General features: G+C 41.9%; 1 protein-coding gene across 1 annotated transcript in view; it reads left to right on the forward strand.

Annotated features, from left to right (window-relative positions):
• Nucleotides 1-18,398, forward strand: part of LOC130111624 (fibrillin-1-like) — a 63,687-nt gene that overhangs the window by 12,990 nt on the left and 32,299 nt on the right. Inside the window, exons 6-26 of the mRNA XM_056278864.1 lie at nt 443-598; nt 696-815; nt 924-1,049; nt 1,209-1,331; nt 5,558-5,680; nt 7,855-8,007; nt 8,777-8,830; nt 9,055-9,180; nt 9,332-9,457; nt 9,590-9,709; nt 9,819-9,956; nt 10,111-10,161; nt 10,305-10,430; nt 10,697-10,924; nt 11,425-11,550; nt 12,205-12,333; nt 14,026-14,151; nt 15,518-15,643; nt 15,756-15,878; nt 16,734-16,859; nt 17,424-17,549. Coding sequence (XP_056134839.1) covers nt 443-598; nt 696-815; nt 924-1,049; nt 1,209-1,331; nt 5,558-5,680; nt 7,855-8,007; nt 8,777-8,830; nt 9,055-9,180; nt 9,332-9,457; nt 9,590-9,709; nt 9,819-9,956; nt 10,111-10,161; nt 10,305-10,430; nt 10,697-10,924; nt 11,425-11,550; nt 12,205-12,333; nt 14,026-14,151; nt 15,518-15,643; nt 15,756-15,878; nt 16,734-16,859; nt 17,424-17,549 — 2,652 coding nt within the window. The remainder of the gene's footprint in view (nt 1-442; nt 599-695; nt 816-923; nt 1,050-1,208; nt 1,332-5,557; nt 5,681-7,854; nt 8,008-8,776; nt 8,831-9,054; nt 9,181-9,331; nt 9,458-9,589; nt 9,710-9,818; nt 9,957-10,110; nt 10,162-10,304; nt 10,431-10,696; nt 10,925-11,424; nt 11,551-12,204; nt 12,334-14,025; nt 14,152-15,517; nt 15,644-15,755; nt 15,879-16,733; nt 16,860-17,423; nt 17,550-18,398) is intronic.

Raw genomic sequence — 18,398 nt, forward strand, 5'->3', positions numbered from 1 at the left:
TACATTAAAAACCAAATGTTCTCGATTGACCATAAATTGTTAGTGAATTTCACTTAATTGAATTTGGTAAAATATTTTAGAAATTAGAAACTTTATGGATTTTTTTTAATTTTTTTTTATTGATTCCTACATGCTCGTGCTGGGTGGCATGGTGGCCCAGTGGTTAGCACTATTGCCTCACAGCAAGAAAGTTCTTGGTTCGAACCCCAGTCTGTCCCAGGTTGCATGTTCTCCCCATGTCTGCGTGGGTTTCCTCCTGTCTGTGCCCCTGACCAAGGCACTGGAAAGAAGAACTGGAGTTGGTCCCTGGGTGCTGCAGCTGCCCACTGCTCCTATAGAATAGGATGGGTTAAACAGAAAACAAATTTAACCTGTACAATGACAAAAATAAAGTGGGTTTCTTTCCTTCTTCTTTCTCTATACCTGTGAATGTTTCTCTTAGGCCCAGTTATTATCCAAACCCAGAATATCACTAACATGTGCCAGGCCTTCCGCAATCTCTGCCTGAATGGCAGATGCATTCCCACCCCAGGGATTGTTGGATACCGCTGTGAGTGCAACATGGGATTTAAACTGGATACCCGTGGAGAGTGCATCGGTGAGCAAATCTAAGACGGAGGACAAAGTGTAACAAACACCAAAATGTAAGTGCAGGTAGGTAATAAATGTTTAAATACTGTATTCATCTTCTGCAGATGATGATGAGTGTGAGAGGAACCCCTGTGCACATGGAGAGTGTGTCAACAACCCTGGCTCCTACATTTGTCAATGTCCTGCTGGATTCCAGTCCACTGCCACCAGGACAGAGTGCAGAGGTAACACACACACACACACACACACACACACACACACACACACACACACACACACACACACACACGGAACCACATATGTTTAACGCTCTTACTGCTTGTTTCGCACAGATCTGGACGAGTGTGTGGCCAATGGGCGCATCTGTAACAATGGCCGTTGCGTGAACACCGAGGGTAGCTTCCACTGTGTCTGCAATGCTGGTTTTGAGATCTCCTCAGATGGCAGAAACTGTCAAGGTCAGCCTAAGCCCCACATTAAGTTCTGACACATGACTTACAGTTGTGCATTCAGCGCTAGATTCAATTTTAGAACTCACACCCTTCGGGGGCATGTGCTGTTTTAGAGGGTGGGGATCTTAATTAGAACTTAATTGATTTGCTTCTGTTCATCCTCAGATCAGGACGAGTGTCTCATCAGGAACATGTGTTTGAATGGATTGTGTATCAATGAAGATGGCAGCTTCAAATGTATCTGTAAATCTGGCTTCCTACTAGACACAAGTGGACGCATGTGTATAGGTATGTTTGATGCCCCACAGATCAGTTGGTGCCATTTATCATTAAAACATTCCACATCTTCACATTCTCAGCATTCATTGGTTGTATTCCTGGCGAATACCTTTATTTAAAGACCAACTTGTTTAGCTAGCCGGGAAGGTGACTACTTTGCTGGCATATTAGAGGTTCTATTATGCTCTTCCTCGCGCACAGAGCACCAAAAAAAAAAAAAATCCCCCTAAAACCCCTGGAAAAATCCTTAAGCATCCTGGCAGGCCAGCTGGATATGAGAAGAGTAGAGGCCCTGCATTTCTGAGAGGCACTTGCAGAAACCCTACCCTAAACTTGTTCACTATTAGAAAAGCCAGTCAATCAATCAGTCAATCAAGTTGCATTTTATATAGCGCTTTTCTTGCTGCAACAGCCACTCAAAGCGCTTTACAATTAATTCACACACACACACACACACACACACACACACACACACACACACACACACACACACACACGGCATGTCGATGCCAATGAGAATTCTTTTCTTGCCATTCAACTTAAGTAGCATGTTAAAGGCACATTTTGCCATTATTGTTGTGGATGTCATGTCAATCTTGAACGTCGCCTGAATTTACTGAAGCAAAAAAAAATTAAATAAATAAATCACATATTCAAGAGATTCAAGATTACATACACCCAATATTGGCCAATAAAATAAAATGTCCTGCTTACCGTCATGTTCTGACTAGATTCAGCCATTCCAACAATACCCAGAATTCCTTGTGAACACTGTAGTCTGAGATTCAACCTCCCCCCAGGGCCAAGGCATTACCCAGCTACACGCATGTTGTTACAGTGATCAAATATTTAATTGTGGGCAATGTTATATTTCAGACTACTCACATTTTATTTTATTTTTTTTATCAGTGATATTTACCACAAGGCTTAATTGTTAAGTTAATAAGGCAAAAAACAAAATATTCTGTGTATAATTTTAGGTCCAAGAAAGCTATCACATATCCTTAGCTAACGTTAGGATGTACTTACTCGATAATAATCCACCGTTTTGGACCTGCTGGCTTGGGTTGTCTTTTCCAATTCACTTTAGGAATCTGGATAAAGTCTCAAAGACTCCACTGTCCAAGCATGGACCAAAATGTTCATGGTTGGTTACACCCATTGGAACTCCCTCTGGACTCTCTTGTTCATCCAACAGAAATTGCCCGTGATGAAATTCGTGGCGACACTTTGATTCTATTTTTGTAGGCATTGGTGTACAATTGTTGCAGATTCACCACCAGTCACTGTAAGCCACCGCTCATCCTGTTGCTTCATTTAATGTAACTCCTCATTGCCAAAATATCTTGAGATAAATTATCATCCATCCAGTTCTCCACTGTTACCTATCATCTGGCCATTTCTGCTTTTTATATTTTCCTTTTTGAAATTACCATGATTTAAATGAAGGAGTCTGTAGGCAAAGGTAAATCGTATTAGCAGCTCTTCCAGGTGGAAGTTGGAGTCCTGCATGATGCGCCTTGTTCCCTCCCCCTGGAGGTATGACAGAGAATTGAAGAAGAGAGAGGGCTTGTTTTTCATTAGATTAAAATCCCTGTTGATGACATATTTGTCAGGCAAAATTTCCACCTATCCACACATCTCCCCAGTGACACACAGAGCGAGTAGATAGAAATAGTTTCATCCTATAATGACCATAACTGAGGACAGATATGACGATAAAGTTCAAAATGGGCGGTTTCCCTTTAAAGTACCCCTCCCTTCAAAAATCTGTTTTTCTTTTATTTGTGTCCCATGAAATGTCTGGCCTTGACTATACTGACTTGTATCCGTGCTTGTATCTAGTTTTTCACTAGAGGGGCGTTTTCACATTCCTCTGCTGGAGGAGGCGCTGTTTATGCACTTCCCTAAAATCTGAGATTCAAATTTTTTTTTTAATCTGAGATTCAAATGTGCGCTGGATAAACTAGATTTGGTACGTCACAAATCTGAAAGCCAATCGCTGTCTAATATGCAAATGTTGGCAGGGCAAAGAAACCTGGAACCTCCTGCGCAGAGCGGACTTAAGCGGAAGTTACTGGGTCATCCCCGCGACCCTGAAAGCAGGATAAGCGGTTTAGATAATGGATGGATGGATAGTTTTAAAGTCTGATGCTGTGCCGACTATTTATCCTGGGACTGCGACAGCGAGCGGGAGTCACTATGTAAATTATGTATTTCTTTTACTCAACAGTCAAAGCCTTCTGCATAGAACATATTTCCTTTGTGACTTATAAATGGTATTAACTACGTTAGCTTTTTGCTAGCTGCTGCTGGTTGTTTGGTAATGGTAAAACTATAAACTATATACTTAGCTAACGTTTCAAAGTTCAGCCATATGAAACGACAAAGGCGGCCCTAGGTGCGTCGTTTTTCAGCCGAAAAATGACGCGGTGAGCAATGTAAACCTCTTCTCTAGTCTGTACTCCGATCCCGACCGGGCTAGCGCAGGTCCCTTCTGCTCCGGCAGCGCCACTAAAGGCATCCGTCAACATTCGCTCCGAGGCCTGACGGAGCGACTTGCAGTGAAGTCAGGAGCCGGTGCCGATGGCAGCGGCGGGTTCCCTCCCTCCTGTGCGGGTCGCCTCGCCCTGACATACCGGCGGTGCTGAATTTTATACTGCTGCCAATGAGCCATTTCCCAGGCAGACTCGACCAACGGTCAAATGAAAGCTTTCTGCTTGTAACATATTTCCTTGGTGATTTATAAATACTCTTAACTACGTTAGTGTTTTACAACTAGCTGCTGCTAGTTGTTTGGTAATGGTAAAACTCAACAAAACTATGCGTTTAGCTAACGTTTCAAAGTTCAGCCATATGAAACAATGATGGCGGCCCATGGTGCGGTGTGCAGTGTAAACCTCTTTTTTAGTCTGGATTTTGATTCCGACCGGGCTTGCGCGAGTCCCCCTGCTCTGGCGTCGCAGGAGTATTTTATTTTTTATTTATTTTTTATGTGGGGGAAAATCATGTTAAACAGTATATTAATCATTTCGGAGTATTCTTAAACTCTAAAGCGTGTCAGGAGGGGTATTTTAACTTAATGAGTGATGCAAACCTGTCCATTTAGCCTGTCCTTTTGACAGATCTACTTTTCTGGCATAATTAAAACAATTGTTCATCTGCAAATATCCAGATCATCAATGCTGTTGTAGCTGCTCATTTTTAGAGTTACTGTTGTAAGCGGTGCATAGTTTTCAGCGGAACAGCCGAATGCTAAAGACGTAGCTACTCCCAACATAAATAGGTACATAAAACTTGCTTGTTTGGCAGTAGTGACAACACTTTTCACTGTTTTGTTTTTCAATGATCTCTGGGATTTGGAGTGCTCAAAAATCAATGCATTTACCACATATCACCATAGGTGTCAGCAAATTAAAGAAAAAAGACAAATCTTCAGGATTTTAACTTTAATCCATTGATGGTACTTTATGACACACTGGAGGCTGTATGGAACCATAAAACGTTTTTCAAATGGCATAAAAAAACAATAACTGGGCTACTTGTTACTCAATTCGTAATGATTCACAGGAACCTCTTAAAATATCTTTACAACATGTAAAACCTGCAGCCATTTTGTACTATGTGGCTCTGGATATAAGTGTTTGATATAAGAGATAATGACCTGCTTCAGTTTTAGCTGAATAAATAAACAAGACAGTTCTGAGGGGATATAATGCTGATGTGGGCAGCCATTAATGAAATGTGTAGTCTAGAGGGGCCCTCATCTCTGCCTTTAACTGAGAGAAAATCTCTCTCTGTACCCCAGTGCACCCAGACATAACACAAACACACATGCACACAGACAGGCGCACACAAAGGTGGACACACACACACGCACCCACTATATCGCTGTTTACTCTCATTATGATAATTGCTGTAATATGCCGATGAAACCCAGTAGAGAGGGTGGCTGTTTTCTTAACTGAGGTCATAGAAGCTCAAACTTTGTTGCAGGTTTAGCTGTTCTTTCCAATGAGTGCTCTGGTAACCACTGCGTCAGCAAGAAACAAAATTTTACAGGGTGCAGCAATTCATTTTCAAGGAGAGTGTGTATGGTTTGACTGGTGTTACAGCATATACTTGTTTCAAGTTAGAGACGTGCCACTTGCTGTAAAGTGGCATATCCACTTGTGATATAACCTGTGTTCACCCTTGTCTCCTCCCAATGTCACCTTCTGTCTCTGTGCCTCCAGACATTGATGAGTGTGAGACTCCAGGCATGTGCATGAATGGCCGCTGTGTCAACACAGAGGGCTCCTTCCGTTGTGAGTGTATGCCTGGACTAGCTGTTGGGCTGGATGGACGGGTCTGTGTTGGTGAGTAACTAACTCCAATGATTCTCTGAAATTATTTTTATAATGTATGCACTCTGTCACGGCGTACTTATTTTTACATCCATCGTGATTAAAATGGGCAAAATCATCAGCAAATGTGATCGTGATGTAGTGTAAGGACACACTGTGAAAGAGGCTTCCTAGTGGAACGTGCATGATTTGTCACACAAATGTTCATTCTTCAGGGGTGTCCCTAGTCTATAATAGATCCTATATATTAGATCATCTATTGTCCTAAATCTTCATTTCCCAAAGCTCGTCACCCTGCCTGCTTAAACATGCTAAGTTAATTATCCAGCTGATCAATTGCTAATGCCTGTCTGTAGAATGCAGACTGGCCAATGATAGCTTAGCAACCGTTGCCCTCAAGCATTTTTACCATTGGGTCACAGTGGTCCAGTGCAGTGATTTACCACCTCCATAGAATTACAGAGTTGATTTAGTTCATTTGTAATTTTACATTGAATTAATAGAGTTTTGTGTAGAACGATGTGTATGGGATACATGCAACTCGGATAGGGAGCATCCTTAGAAGGTGAGCAATGGGGTGTTTTTTATCATTTAGAGGAAAATGTGTCCTGTGGATTGAGCTGTGTGGCAGGACACACACAGCTCAATGCAGAGAAGTTTAGCAAAGATGTTTAGATTGTTCTGAGTAGGGAAGTCCTGATCAATTCTTTATGCCCCGAGATTGAGTCATTCAGTATTAATGTTATCTGCCGATCTGAATATTTATATTTGATAAGCTGCATAGTGCACCTCAAATACATGAAAGTTAGTAAAACCGACAGGCTTGATATTGCTGATACAGATCAATTAAAATAAGCCTTGATCGGCTCCAATACTGTCTTTTTGCCTGGAAAAAAAGCTATAGTAGTTGCCATCATCTTCCACATCTAACGTTACAAAGCAAACCCACTGCTGAAAATGTGTATAATAAACTTGAAACTAAAACTTTAGTCACATAAGTGGTAAATAGACTGCATCTATATAGCGCTTTTCTAGTCTACCGACCACTCAAAGTGCTTTACAATGTATGCCTCATATTCACCCATTCACACACACATGCCATGCAAGGCACCAACCTGCTTATCAAGAGCTGTTAGGGGTTCAGTGTCTTGCTCAAGGACACTTTGACATGGTCTCTGGAGGAGCCGGGGATTGAATCAGTGACCTTCTGATTATCAGACGACCCGCTATACCTCCTGACCCATGCCACCCCACATAGTAAATAACGGATGACTGAGCAGAATCGATTTATTTATAACAATCAAAATTGATGACTGAATTAATAAACTGATGACAGGCAACGATTAGTAACAGCATTTATTAAGACCGACTTTGACATAAGCTATAACGTGTTTATAACAGATGCATGTTTGTCCGAGTTAGCAACATTGACAAAGAGGGGCGAACTTAGCAATGGGTCAGTTTTGTTCAGTTAATTAAATGGGCCGCCCCTGATTCTCCCTTCAGCTTTGACTTTCTTATGCGCATAAAGCATCCAGATGTGCTAAAACTTACTTGTCACTCACAATTAAGGATTTTATTGGTTTTTACCTTTTGGTTATGATGGTCTTTGACCTTTTGACCATTGGTTAATGCTGCAGCACTAGACCACCAGACTGGCAGCAGGAGAGCAGATCTGTTTATCCTCATGTTTTTCCACATTGCTGCATTACCCCAATGGTATGTCTTTGTGCATTGTGCAGGAAGTGTTGAAATGGTGCTCTACTCTGTCTTAACGGGGCTCATGTCTGGTTGGGTTTGCTCACAATGATATCAGTACAGGAGAATGTCTCAAATCCCTGAATGTTGTGTAGAAACAGAACAACAGTTTGTTTTCCCACCGTTGTTGTTTATTGAAGCCAGAGACCAGTGCACTCATCTGTCTCTCACGCTTCCTTCGTCTTGCTCTTCACCCTCTCTCTTTCTCTCTAATTCTGTTTCTATTATCTTTCTCTCTCACTCTAAATGTCTCTATCTTCTCTCTATCCCACTTTCGTTCCCTTCCCAACTCTGTCCCATGCTCTCTTTCTGTCCATCTTTCTTTCTTGCCATATTTCTCCCTCTCCCCACTTTCTCATTCCTTCTCCCTCTCCCGCTACGTCACTCCCATTTCTCTTACTCGCTCTATTATTTTCTGTCTGAAACAGACACACATATGCGCAGTTCATGTTATGGCGGGTACAGGCGGGGACAGTGTGTGCGACCTTTATTTGGAGCTGTAACCAAATCGGAGTGTTGCTGTGCCAGTACTGAGTATGCCTTCGGAGAACCCTGCCAACCCTGCCCACCAAAAAGCTCTGGTATGGATATTAACATCACTCCACCCCTCACACATGTGGAGCCTGACCCTCCTGCTCCCTGAGAAACCCACACACACACACACACACACACACACACACACACACACACACACACACACACACACACACACGCACTCACAGTTTTGACAAATTCAGGTTTTGAAAACGGGTAACTGAAAGTTGTAATGACCAATATAAAAAGCTCTTTTTGACCTATCAGCTTGGACGTTATAAATAACAGAATGATGTTGGTGATGAAGTCATGAATAAGTGCTTTGACAGGGATGCCAACAGTTAGGAGGGTTTGAGAGTCTTCACACACACACACACACACACACACACACACACACACACACACACACACACACACACACACACACACACACACACACACACACACATACACACACACACACACACTTGCTGACATGCCAATACACGCTCACATGCATACATGCGAAAACACATACACACATGGAAACAGACACACACACACACACACACATACGTGCGTCAAGCAGTCAGTGCTCATTAGCCCTGCCAATTAAAGTGTCGGTGTCAGAAGATGCCAGAATTATACCACATTAAGGAGGACATTTTATATACATCAAGGCTAAATGAGAAAGCATGGAAATTGGATAATAACATGGTATTAAATGTCTTGCTTAGAGATTTCTTGGATTTTAGCATAAGTGATATTTTATGAAGCACTGTTATTTCATTTTGGCTTTTTATTAACCCATACTATGTGTGCGCATTTGTCTTGCAGCTGAGTTCCTGGCTCTTTGCACTAATGACCTCGGCACAACCAGTGATAACAGAGGTATTTTGCGTGTGTGTGTGTGTCCAGAGTACTGTTAATGTTCCATGGTTAGGGCTTAGAGACCGTCTCAGCCCTTGGAATGTATGCTTATGTTTATGTGTGTGTAAAAAATGTTATTTGCTGACATTAGGATGTAGAGGGGCCACATATAAATCATACTGTACCACTGTACTCAGAGTCTTTTCTTACCTTAAAATTAAATGGGCTTTTTTTCTGTCCCCTAGATATTAACGAGTGTGCCCTCGACCCTGACATCTGCCAGAATGGGGTGTGTGAAAACATGCTGAGGACATACAAATGCAACTGTAATGAAGGCTACGAGGTGGACGCAACAGGCAAAAACTGTGTTGGTAGGTTATCTACTGTGACATGTTTGAACCTACCCCGCCTGTAGTTAAAGTGCTGTATCTTGGGCCCAATCTGAAAATCCAGTGTATTTAATATGCCTTTGTCTGTCTGTCTACCTGCCTTTTCTGTCTACCCTTGTCTCTTTTTCTGTAGATATTGATGAGTGCCTGATGAACAGGCTGTTGTGTGAAAATGGTCGTTGTAGGAACACACCAGGCAGTTTCACCTGCCAGTGCCCCACAGGGTACCGCTTCGATGCTGAGACGGATGTCTGCGAGGGTCAGAGGCTTGTTCACTCATGCACAGAAAACACTCTTCATTCCTCATGATGAAACTGATATGTACATTAGCATCCCTGTTCCACTCATATGCAAAAATTACTGGTGTGTTTGTTTTTTTTGTCTCTTGCAGATGTTAATGAGTGTGACTCCAGCCCGTGTGTGAATGGGGAGTGTATGAACAGCCCGGGGTCCTTTGTGTGTTTGTGTTCATCGGGCAGTACACTGGACAGCTCTGGGTTGCAGTGTAAAGGTCCGTGTACAATAATGTCAGACCTTCTGTGGTTCCTCTTGAATTTCAGCCTGGCAAACATTTCATCTCTGTATTTGGTGGAATGAGGATACATTTCTTTTTAAAACAGAAACCACAAAGGGTACGTGCTGGCTGAAGATAGTTAATGACCGCTGTGAGGTCAACATCAATGGTGCTACGCTGAAGTCCCACTGCTGTGCTACCTTGGGAGAGGCCTGGGGCAGCCCATGTGCCAAATGTGAACGAGGTGAGAAGGGTTTTGCAATACCGTAAGACCTTAAGTAGTTCGAAACTTATGTCCCACCTTTCCAGCCCCTTACCAAAATATATCCCACTGCACAAACTGACACTTTTCAGTCATCTTGTATTTTATGTATTTAAACTATTGTGTTCTTTTCCAGATCCAATCTGTAGTAAGGGCTATGCTAGAGTAACAGGGAATACCTGTGAAGGTAAGGTCTGCTAATATGACATGTAAAAAATAATTTCATGGTATATTCTCTTATGATGGGAGTTTGTTCTAATGTCAAACATTTCACTGTCATTATGTAAAATCCTGCTTATAAGCTGTTGATGTTTCTCTGCCCATCAACAGATGTAAATGAGTGTGAGGTGTTCCCTGGGGTGTGTATCAATGGGAAGTGTGTCAACACACAAGGCTCCTTTATCTGTCAGTGTCCCCCTGGAATGACTGTTGATGCCAGTGGCAGGACATGCATCGGTGGGTATTGTTGTGTATATGCATGTGTGCGTAGGTGTTAGTGTGTGTCTCTTTATGTTATTTTCTATGTGGTGTGTGTTCATTTGTGTGTGCGTGTATGGTTTGTGTGCTTGTATATGTTTGTTGTGTGTCTGTTTGTATGGGAGATGCTATTTCAGCATCTGACCTAAACTTCACTACTCGCACGGTTCGCGAATCTGTTTTTGTGTCTGCCTGTGGAAGTCTGTTTGCTTGAATCCATGCTTGTGATTTGCTGTTGAATTTAGACCTGCGAACAGAGCAGTGCTACCTGACCCATGAGGATGAGCGCTGTGGGACCCCTATCCAAGGGAAGCACCGTGTGGATGCCTGCTGCTGCTCAGTGGGGGTTGCTTGGGGTCCAGAATGTGATGAGTGTCCTCTGAAGGGTTCACCAGAGTATAGCCAGCTCTGTCCTCGGGGCCCTGGCTTCTCACACAGGGGAGACTTCATCAATGGCAGGCCATTCCTTAAAGGTACTGTGCACCCAAGGGTTAATGAAGGCCACACAGGTTGTATTATGTATGTATGTATGTATGTATGTATGTATGTATGTATGTATGTATGTATGTATGTATGTATGTATGTATGTATGTATGTATGTATGTATGTATGTATATCCCTCTCTCACTCTATCTATCTATCTATCTATCTATCTATCTATCTATCTATCTATCTATCTATCTATCTATCTATCTATCTATCTATCTATCTATCTATCTATCTATCTATCTATCTATCTATCTATCTATCTATCTATCTATCTATCTATCTATCTATCTATCTATCTATCTATCTATCTATCTATCTATCTATCTATCTATCTATCTATCTATCTGTCTGTCTGTCTGTCTGTCTGTCTGTCTGTCTGTCTGTCTGTCTGTCTGTCTGTCTGTCTGTCTGTCTATTTATCCATCTATCTATCAGTCTATCTATTTATCGCTGCCTTTTTCTTTCCTTTCTCTCTCTCCTTAAGATATTAACGAGTGCAGGATGATCAACAGCCTGTGCACCAATGGAAGGTGTAGGAACACCATCGGTAGCTTTCGTTGTCGTTGTGACAATGGCTATGCTCTTGATGCGGACGAGAGGAACTGCACTGGTGAGTGCAACACACAACCTCAAAATTACTGCAGAACCTAAAGAATTTATACAGTATGTTTTGCAATACGTTGAAACAAGTGACTAAGGTTTGTTTCCATATGACCATATATCAGCCTTGTTCAATGGATAACTGAATACCTACAAAGCTTTGACCTTGAACTTGAAATTGTTCAGGTGCTAGTACTTAATCCATTTTCAGTGAGTAGCGTACATCTGAGGCTGCTTGTTTCTGCAAGGATTCTTGCCAAACAATAGCTATCGCAAATCACAGCACTACTATATCTCTTCAAGTCTCGCCATTCTACATCTATCCCCCATTCTGAAGTTTGCTGCCAACACTAATTACAGTAAAGTGGTGTAAAGCCTTTGCCTACACTCAGCTCATTCAGCCTAATGGGAGTCTGACTGTTTGGGACTTGTTGGAACTGGTCCCTACAGCCTGTTTAGTACCATTACTGGTATGTTTGAGTATACACATACCACTATCAGTTGAAATGTGAGTGCCATTGCTTTATCCTAAAATAATTTTTGTATGCTTTTAGATGTAAACATAATGCCCTCTGAGAACAATTTTCAGGAGATTAATTTAAAATAGAATGATCTTTACCTATACATTAGTTGAGACTGATTATTACTCCATTCCTTCCCATAGATATTGACGAATGTCGAATATCTCCGGACCTGTGTGGACAGGGCACTTGTGTCAACACACCCGGAGACTTCGAGTGCGAGTGCTTCCAAGGTTATGAGAGCGGTTTTATGATGATGAAAAACTGTATGGGTGAGTAGTAAATCATCACACATGTAAAATAACACATGCTGTTGTCTATACATACATCAAGTCTTCTTGATCAGGAATCCTCAACCTTTTTTGCTCAGTGGACTGATTTAATATTGACAAAATTCTTGCAGACCGGCCGGCAAGGGGGGGGGTTATCACAACCGGAATATAGGTTAGGTTATAAGTCAGTAGCATCATAACATTTAAGTAACATTTGGATATTGAAGACACAGTGCATATTTTCCTCACATATTAAAAACATTGCAACACTCCAATATCACTGAATCAGCGGGAACCCTGGGTTTGTTTTCCTGCAACAAGACGGTCATGACATGCAAGTCATCACAATAAAGCCATATTTTAGGTACAACTCATCGTATTTTTTTGAAGAAGTTTCTTTTTTTTTGCAGTTTCAGCCTCTGCTGTCTCTGTGTTACCCTCATCGTTAGACCTTTTATTTCCCCTACCTCTTCCGAAGAAACTCTCTCAAGCGACGTTTGTTTTTTACTCATGGTAACTAGCTAGTTGCAACATGCACATTGAGTAGGTAAGTCGGTGATGACCAACTGATGACCTTGCATACGTTGCATTACTCAAGTTCAACATCAGTATCCCCATCCTGTTGTGGGTGTGACAGGGAATGGTGAGGAAAGTTGCAGCAGACAGACTGTGCCAAGTTCAATGTAATTACTGCACAAATCACCAGTAATGTTATATGTTTATTATTCAGGTTTTTATTATTATTATTATTTTATTTCTTTATTTTTTTGCGGAATCAAATCGTTTCCTCGCGGATCGGTAGCAAATGCTTTGGAGTCCGGTGCCGGTCTGTAGCCCAATGGTTGGGGACCGCTGTTTTAGATTGTATTGCTTGGTACTACTACCCTCTAAGAGCAGAGACTGTACCTTTCATATGAAATCATATTTAGTCTACGAAGACGAGGAGTTAGAAACCTGATCCACTTCGCAACTCTCTCTTACATCCTGTAAAAGGGGCTGCCCCTGAAAGCAGAGAGCTGTGCCAACCTATAAAAGGCTTTAAGTGTGGGGAAGACTTGCCACATAGCCCCAGTCAACTACCCAGCCATCTTGTCCTTCCATCTGGGACCATAGGCTCTGGATGAGGTGCTGTGGCCAACATGCCAGGCCTGGAACTCACTGTTTATATGACTGATGTAATTTGAAATCTGCAGGCTTGTGCGTGTGTATCTTTGTGTAAAACAAAGACAGACAGCGAGCGCTAGAGAAAAAGAGACAAAGAGAGAGAGAAAAAGAAGTGAAAAAGAGAATTATCAACTGTCTTTATTGGAACCCCTGTGGTGTGTTGAGAGAGCTTGTGTCTGCAGCCCAACCCTTGCCAGGCTCCCTTGCCTTTGCGAAACCAATCTAAGATGTCTAAAAGATAATTGCGCTTTATGACATACTTGCATTGCATACAAGGGATGCACAATCAGCTGCTCTGAAATGATTTTTATAAAGTTACAAGTATGAATGTTCTGCCATCTGTGAAAATACTTAATGTTTTATTCCTCTGTCGTGTAATGAGAGTCTGGTCTGCCTTTGACGCCTTGCTTGAATTCCTGAGTGAATTCATGGATACAAAACATTACTTTGGCATAACGGCATGTGTGTGTGTGTGTGTGTGTGTGTATGCGTGCGCGCATGCTGGTTTTTCTCTTCCCTCCTTCTCAGACATTGATGAGTGTGAACGGAACCCTCTGCTCTGCCGCGGAGGCGAGTGTGTGAACACAGAGGGCAGCTTCCAGTGTGTGTGTCCTGATGGACATGAGATCGCCCCCGATGGTTCGGCTTGTCTTGGTGAGTGGTGAGATCACTGGAGAGGAAAGCCAGACAGAACATCCATTTTCAAAATGGTTTCCATTCTTTGGCTCAAGGAATCTCTGGGGAATCTCTTTTTGACAAATGTAGAGGCATAGTGTCTGTTCGAGTTCCCAGAAAGATAAGGAGGCTGAAAAGAGAAACTGTAAGTGGTGTTATTTTTGTCCCTGGGCAGGAGCCCTTAAGGACTGTTGGACTGACATGGGGAGGCTGGGATCCTCTCCCTCTCTCTGTATCTGTCTCTGCCTCTGTGTGTGGGCTTTGTCTGTGTGTGTGTGTGTGTGTGTGGGGGGGGGGTTGGAGTCAAAGATTAACAGAGGTCATGTGTTTATTAATATGTGGGATGCATATTCCTTGAAAGATTGGCTGATAAAGATTGTTGTCTAATGTGTGAATGTGTGTGAGTTTGTGACTGTGCATTTGTGTGAATGTGCGTGTTCCTACAATGAGAATGGTCCACTTGGATCAGGCAACAGAGGAGTGATAAAAGCTAGAGGAGCCCAACCTTCCATGTGCTTTCTCCAGTTTCACTACCTCCATAACAAGTTTATTCCAATGAGATGATCATTCATTATTTTCTGCATTTCATTGCTATGACCTAATGACGCTCAAGTCCATGACCTCATGGGAATTAACAACCATTTCAGCCCATTTATTTTCTTTATTGGTAGTTAAGGGAACAAAGAGCAAAGAAAGTATTACTGAAAAATGTCAGCCTCATCCCCAGATGCTGAGGCAATGACCTACATTATCAAACCATTGTTGAAACATCTGCAGATTTATTTTTTAGGGGTTGATGTTACCTTGTCAGACACATAACAGTTTCCTACCTACCAATAAATTAGCTCTAATTGAGCGCACATTTATACTTACACAGTAGATAGTGGTTTCCATACCAGTTAATTACTATCGTTGTTACATTACACACACACACACACACACACACACACACACACACACACACAATTTGGTGCTGGCCAAGACTGCTGCAGTCTTTTTCTTCTGGTCACAAAGCAACTCCTCTGCAGCAGTTATAGTGATGTGCCTTGCTCAAGGGTAATCTGATGGAGCGATGAACATAATTGAAACAGTTAAAGCATTTGTGCTGATGGGTAGAAAAAAATATGAATCATTAAGTTCGCACATTCAGGCAATCCTCATTAAGGATTCAAACTACTGATCATTGGGACACCGTGGTCTTAGTTTAGATTTGCATTCCATGAGTTGCATGTTTTAAACATACTAAAATGACATGTATAGGGACTGAGGTGCCAAGCTTCAGTATAAAACATAATCCTTTTAGAATCTGACATTTATTCATTGACATTTGTTTGTTTCTTTACAGATATCAATGAGTGTGAGTTGAGTGACAAATTGTGCAGAAACGGCCAGTGTGTCAATATGATCGGACGCTACCAGTGCACATGTGACACAGGATACAAATCTACTGAAAACAGACTGGACTGTGTTGGTAAGCATCAAGTTAGGGACTCATTAATTTCAATATGGATATTCACTTCCTTATCATGGAGGCAATGTCATGGTTGTTCACTAACATTTGATTGTATTTCTCAACTTCCCAGATATCGATGAGTGTACCATTGAGAATGGTGGTTGTGAGACATTCTGTACCAACTCGGAGGGCAGCTATGAATGCAGCTGCCATAGTGGATATGCCCTGATGCCAGATCTGAGGAGCTGCACTGGTCAGTATCAAAGATCTGTCTATCTGTCTGTCTGTCTGTCTGTCGGTCATCGATCCATCTATCTATGACCACACTACTATGCCCAGTTGTAATGACCTCTGACTGACTTTGATCTGCTTAATTTTTTTTCTGAATTTTTGTCCTCCATTTTAAACATGGCCAGTGGTTGGATCATTCATTTCTAGTAATTCAAGCAAAAATATATAATTGCCTTACTTTGGCTCAATGCAATACTTTGTTTACTGCATGTGTGCAGCTGTACAAGTAGGGTACAAAATTCAGCTTTGTCCTGGTGTGAACCTGCAGATTTATGAGGGTATAAAAATTTCTGTGCTCTCCTGTCTTCTTTTCTGTTCTTTTTGCATTGTTCCCCGTTGTGCTCTGCTCAGCTCTGTCTGCTCTCTTCTGTTTTTCTCTTCTGTTTCGTTCTGTTCTGGTTTTTTTTGTTCTATTCTGTTTTTGTTATTATGTTATTTGTTATTATTTGTTGTTATGTTTTTCTGGTCTATTCTGTTCTGTTTTTTTTGTGTTTTTTGTGTTCTGTTCTGTTCTCTTGTTCTATTCTATTCTGTTCTGTTCTATTCTGTTCTGTTCTGTTCTATTCCATTGTGTTGTGTTGTGGTCTGTCTGTTCTGTTCTGTTCTGTTCTGTTCTGTTCTATTCCATTCAGTTCTGTTCTGTTCTGTTCTGTTCAATTCAATTCTATTCTGTTCTGTCATGTTCTGTTCTGCTCTGTTCTGTTCTTCTGTTTTATGGCAGCTGTTCTGCCCAATTGAGCAGTAAAATATATCAGTGGACCGATGATTTATTTTACTTGTTTTGCTTTAAATTTGCCATTTTCCCTTTCCCTGTCAGACATCGATGAGTGTGAAGAGAGCCCAGACATCTGTGATGGTGGCCAGTGTACCAACACCCCGGGGACGTTCCAGTGTCTCTGCTTTGATGGCTTCATGTCCTCTGAGGATATGAAGACTTGCCTGGGTAACATACACTTATTTATGACCACAGTAAAACATGTTAACCACACCCTCGACAACAACTGTTAGATCTGGGAGATATCCCTCAAGATATGATAGCCCTTCACAGACTTTGTCTTGTGAGAAAATGTTGTTGTTATTGACTCAGAAGATGTGAAAGTTGTGTTTGTAGGCTGAGTGAGGAGGAATGTCTGAAATTTTGAAGTCTGGTTTCATCGAGTGAGAAAAGAAAAATCTGACAGCATTGATGTAAAAAGGCTATTACACACACAGACACACACAAACACACACACACACATACCAACACATTCATAGCTATGCAAGTGCCCTTTTTTGGTCAGAATAAACACATTTTTAAACAGTGACTGCTCATAAAATTTGCACTTTTTCATTCTTTTTTTGTCATAGGCAGACAAGTCCTTGCTATTTAAACTTGGTTCAACAGATGTAACCAATGAAAGCTTACTTTTTATGACTTTTTTTGTAGCTGCGTTTTTTTAGCATGTAAACATTCCCTCTCTGTTCCCTCCCTGTCTCTCACCTTCACTCGTTTTCTCTCTCCGTCTAGATGTGGATGAATGCGAGCTGAACCCTAACATCTGTCTGAGCGGGAACTGTGAAAATACTAAGGGTTCCTTCATCTGTCACTGTGACCTTGGATACTCTGTTCGCAAAGGAACCACGGGCTGCACAGGTGAACTACTCATGCAAACACACACATAGACACACACATACACACACAAAATGATGAAGTTACAGAAACCAGTACACTGAAGGATCCTTATGGAAGGATGTGGATCAAAGCCCATGACATAATGTCCCATCAGTGGAAGAGCAGGAACAGGATGGAGAATGCAGACAGTGGTGAGTCAGGAGAGGGCTGCTGCCGATTAGGTAGGCGGTGGTGTGTGTGTGTGTGTGGGGGGGGGGGGGTCGAAGGGAGGCAGAGATTTTTGGTTAGCCAGGGCCTTCTGTCTGAAGTGATGACACACACAGACAAGCACATGCACACATAGGCACGTGTGCACACAAACATGTACATAAACACATGAATCTATACCTATATCCCTGTCTACATCTATATATATATATATCTATATACACACAAACACACAAAAACAGGTGAAAACAAACTATCACAGACACAGACACATGCAACTACACACAAACACAAAAACATACAATACACATAAATACAAACACTAGCAGCAGCAGTAGTGAGGTCACTATCTGCTGTCAGATATACGCATCGGATTACACTTTTGTTTATTCCTTTGTTGGCCTTTCATTAAGGTTAGTTAAACATGATGTAATGGTTGGAGGACTGCTTCAACACGTAATCACCTGTCATGGCTCCAGAACACATAAATACAAAGTCCAGCCGGCTGGTAGAGTCCTTTGCTAGGTTGGACTGTCTTCCCTTCTGGTGAGAGTTGAGTCTGATTTATTAGACCACTTTAAAAGTTTGGGAGTTGAAGCTGTGAGAGTTTGGCCAGTGACGCTTATCTGGCCTGCTCTCCTCTGGGCTGGAGCACAGTGATCA

This window comes from Lampris incognitus, chromosome 4 (assembly GCF_029633865.1).
Source record: "Lampris incognitus isolate fLamInc1 chromosome 4, fLamInc1.hap2, whole genome shotgun sequence".
NCBI lineage: Eukaryota > Metazoa > Chordata > Actinopteri > Lampriformes > Lampridae > Lampris > Lampris incognitus.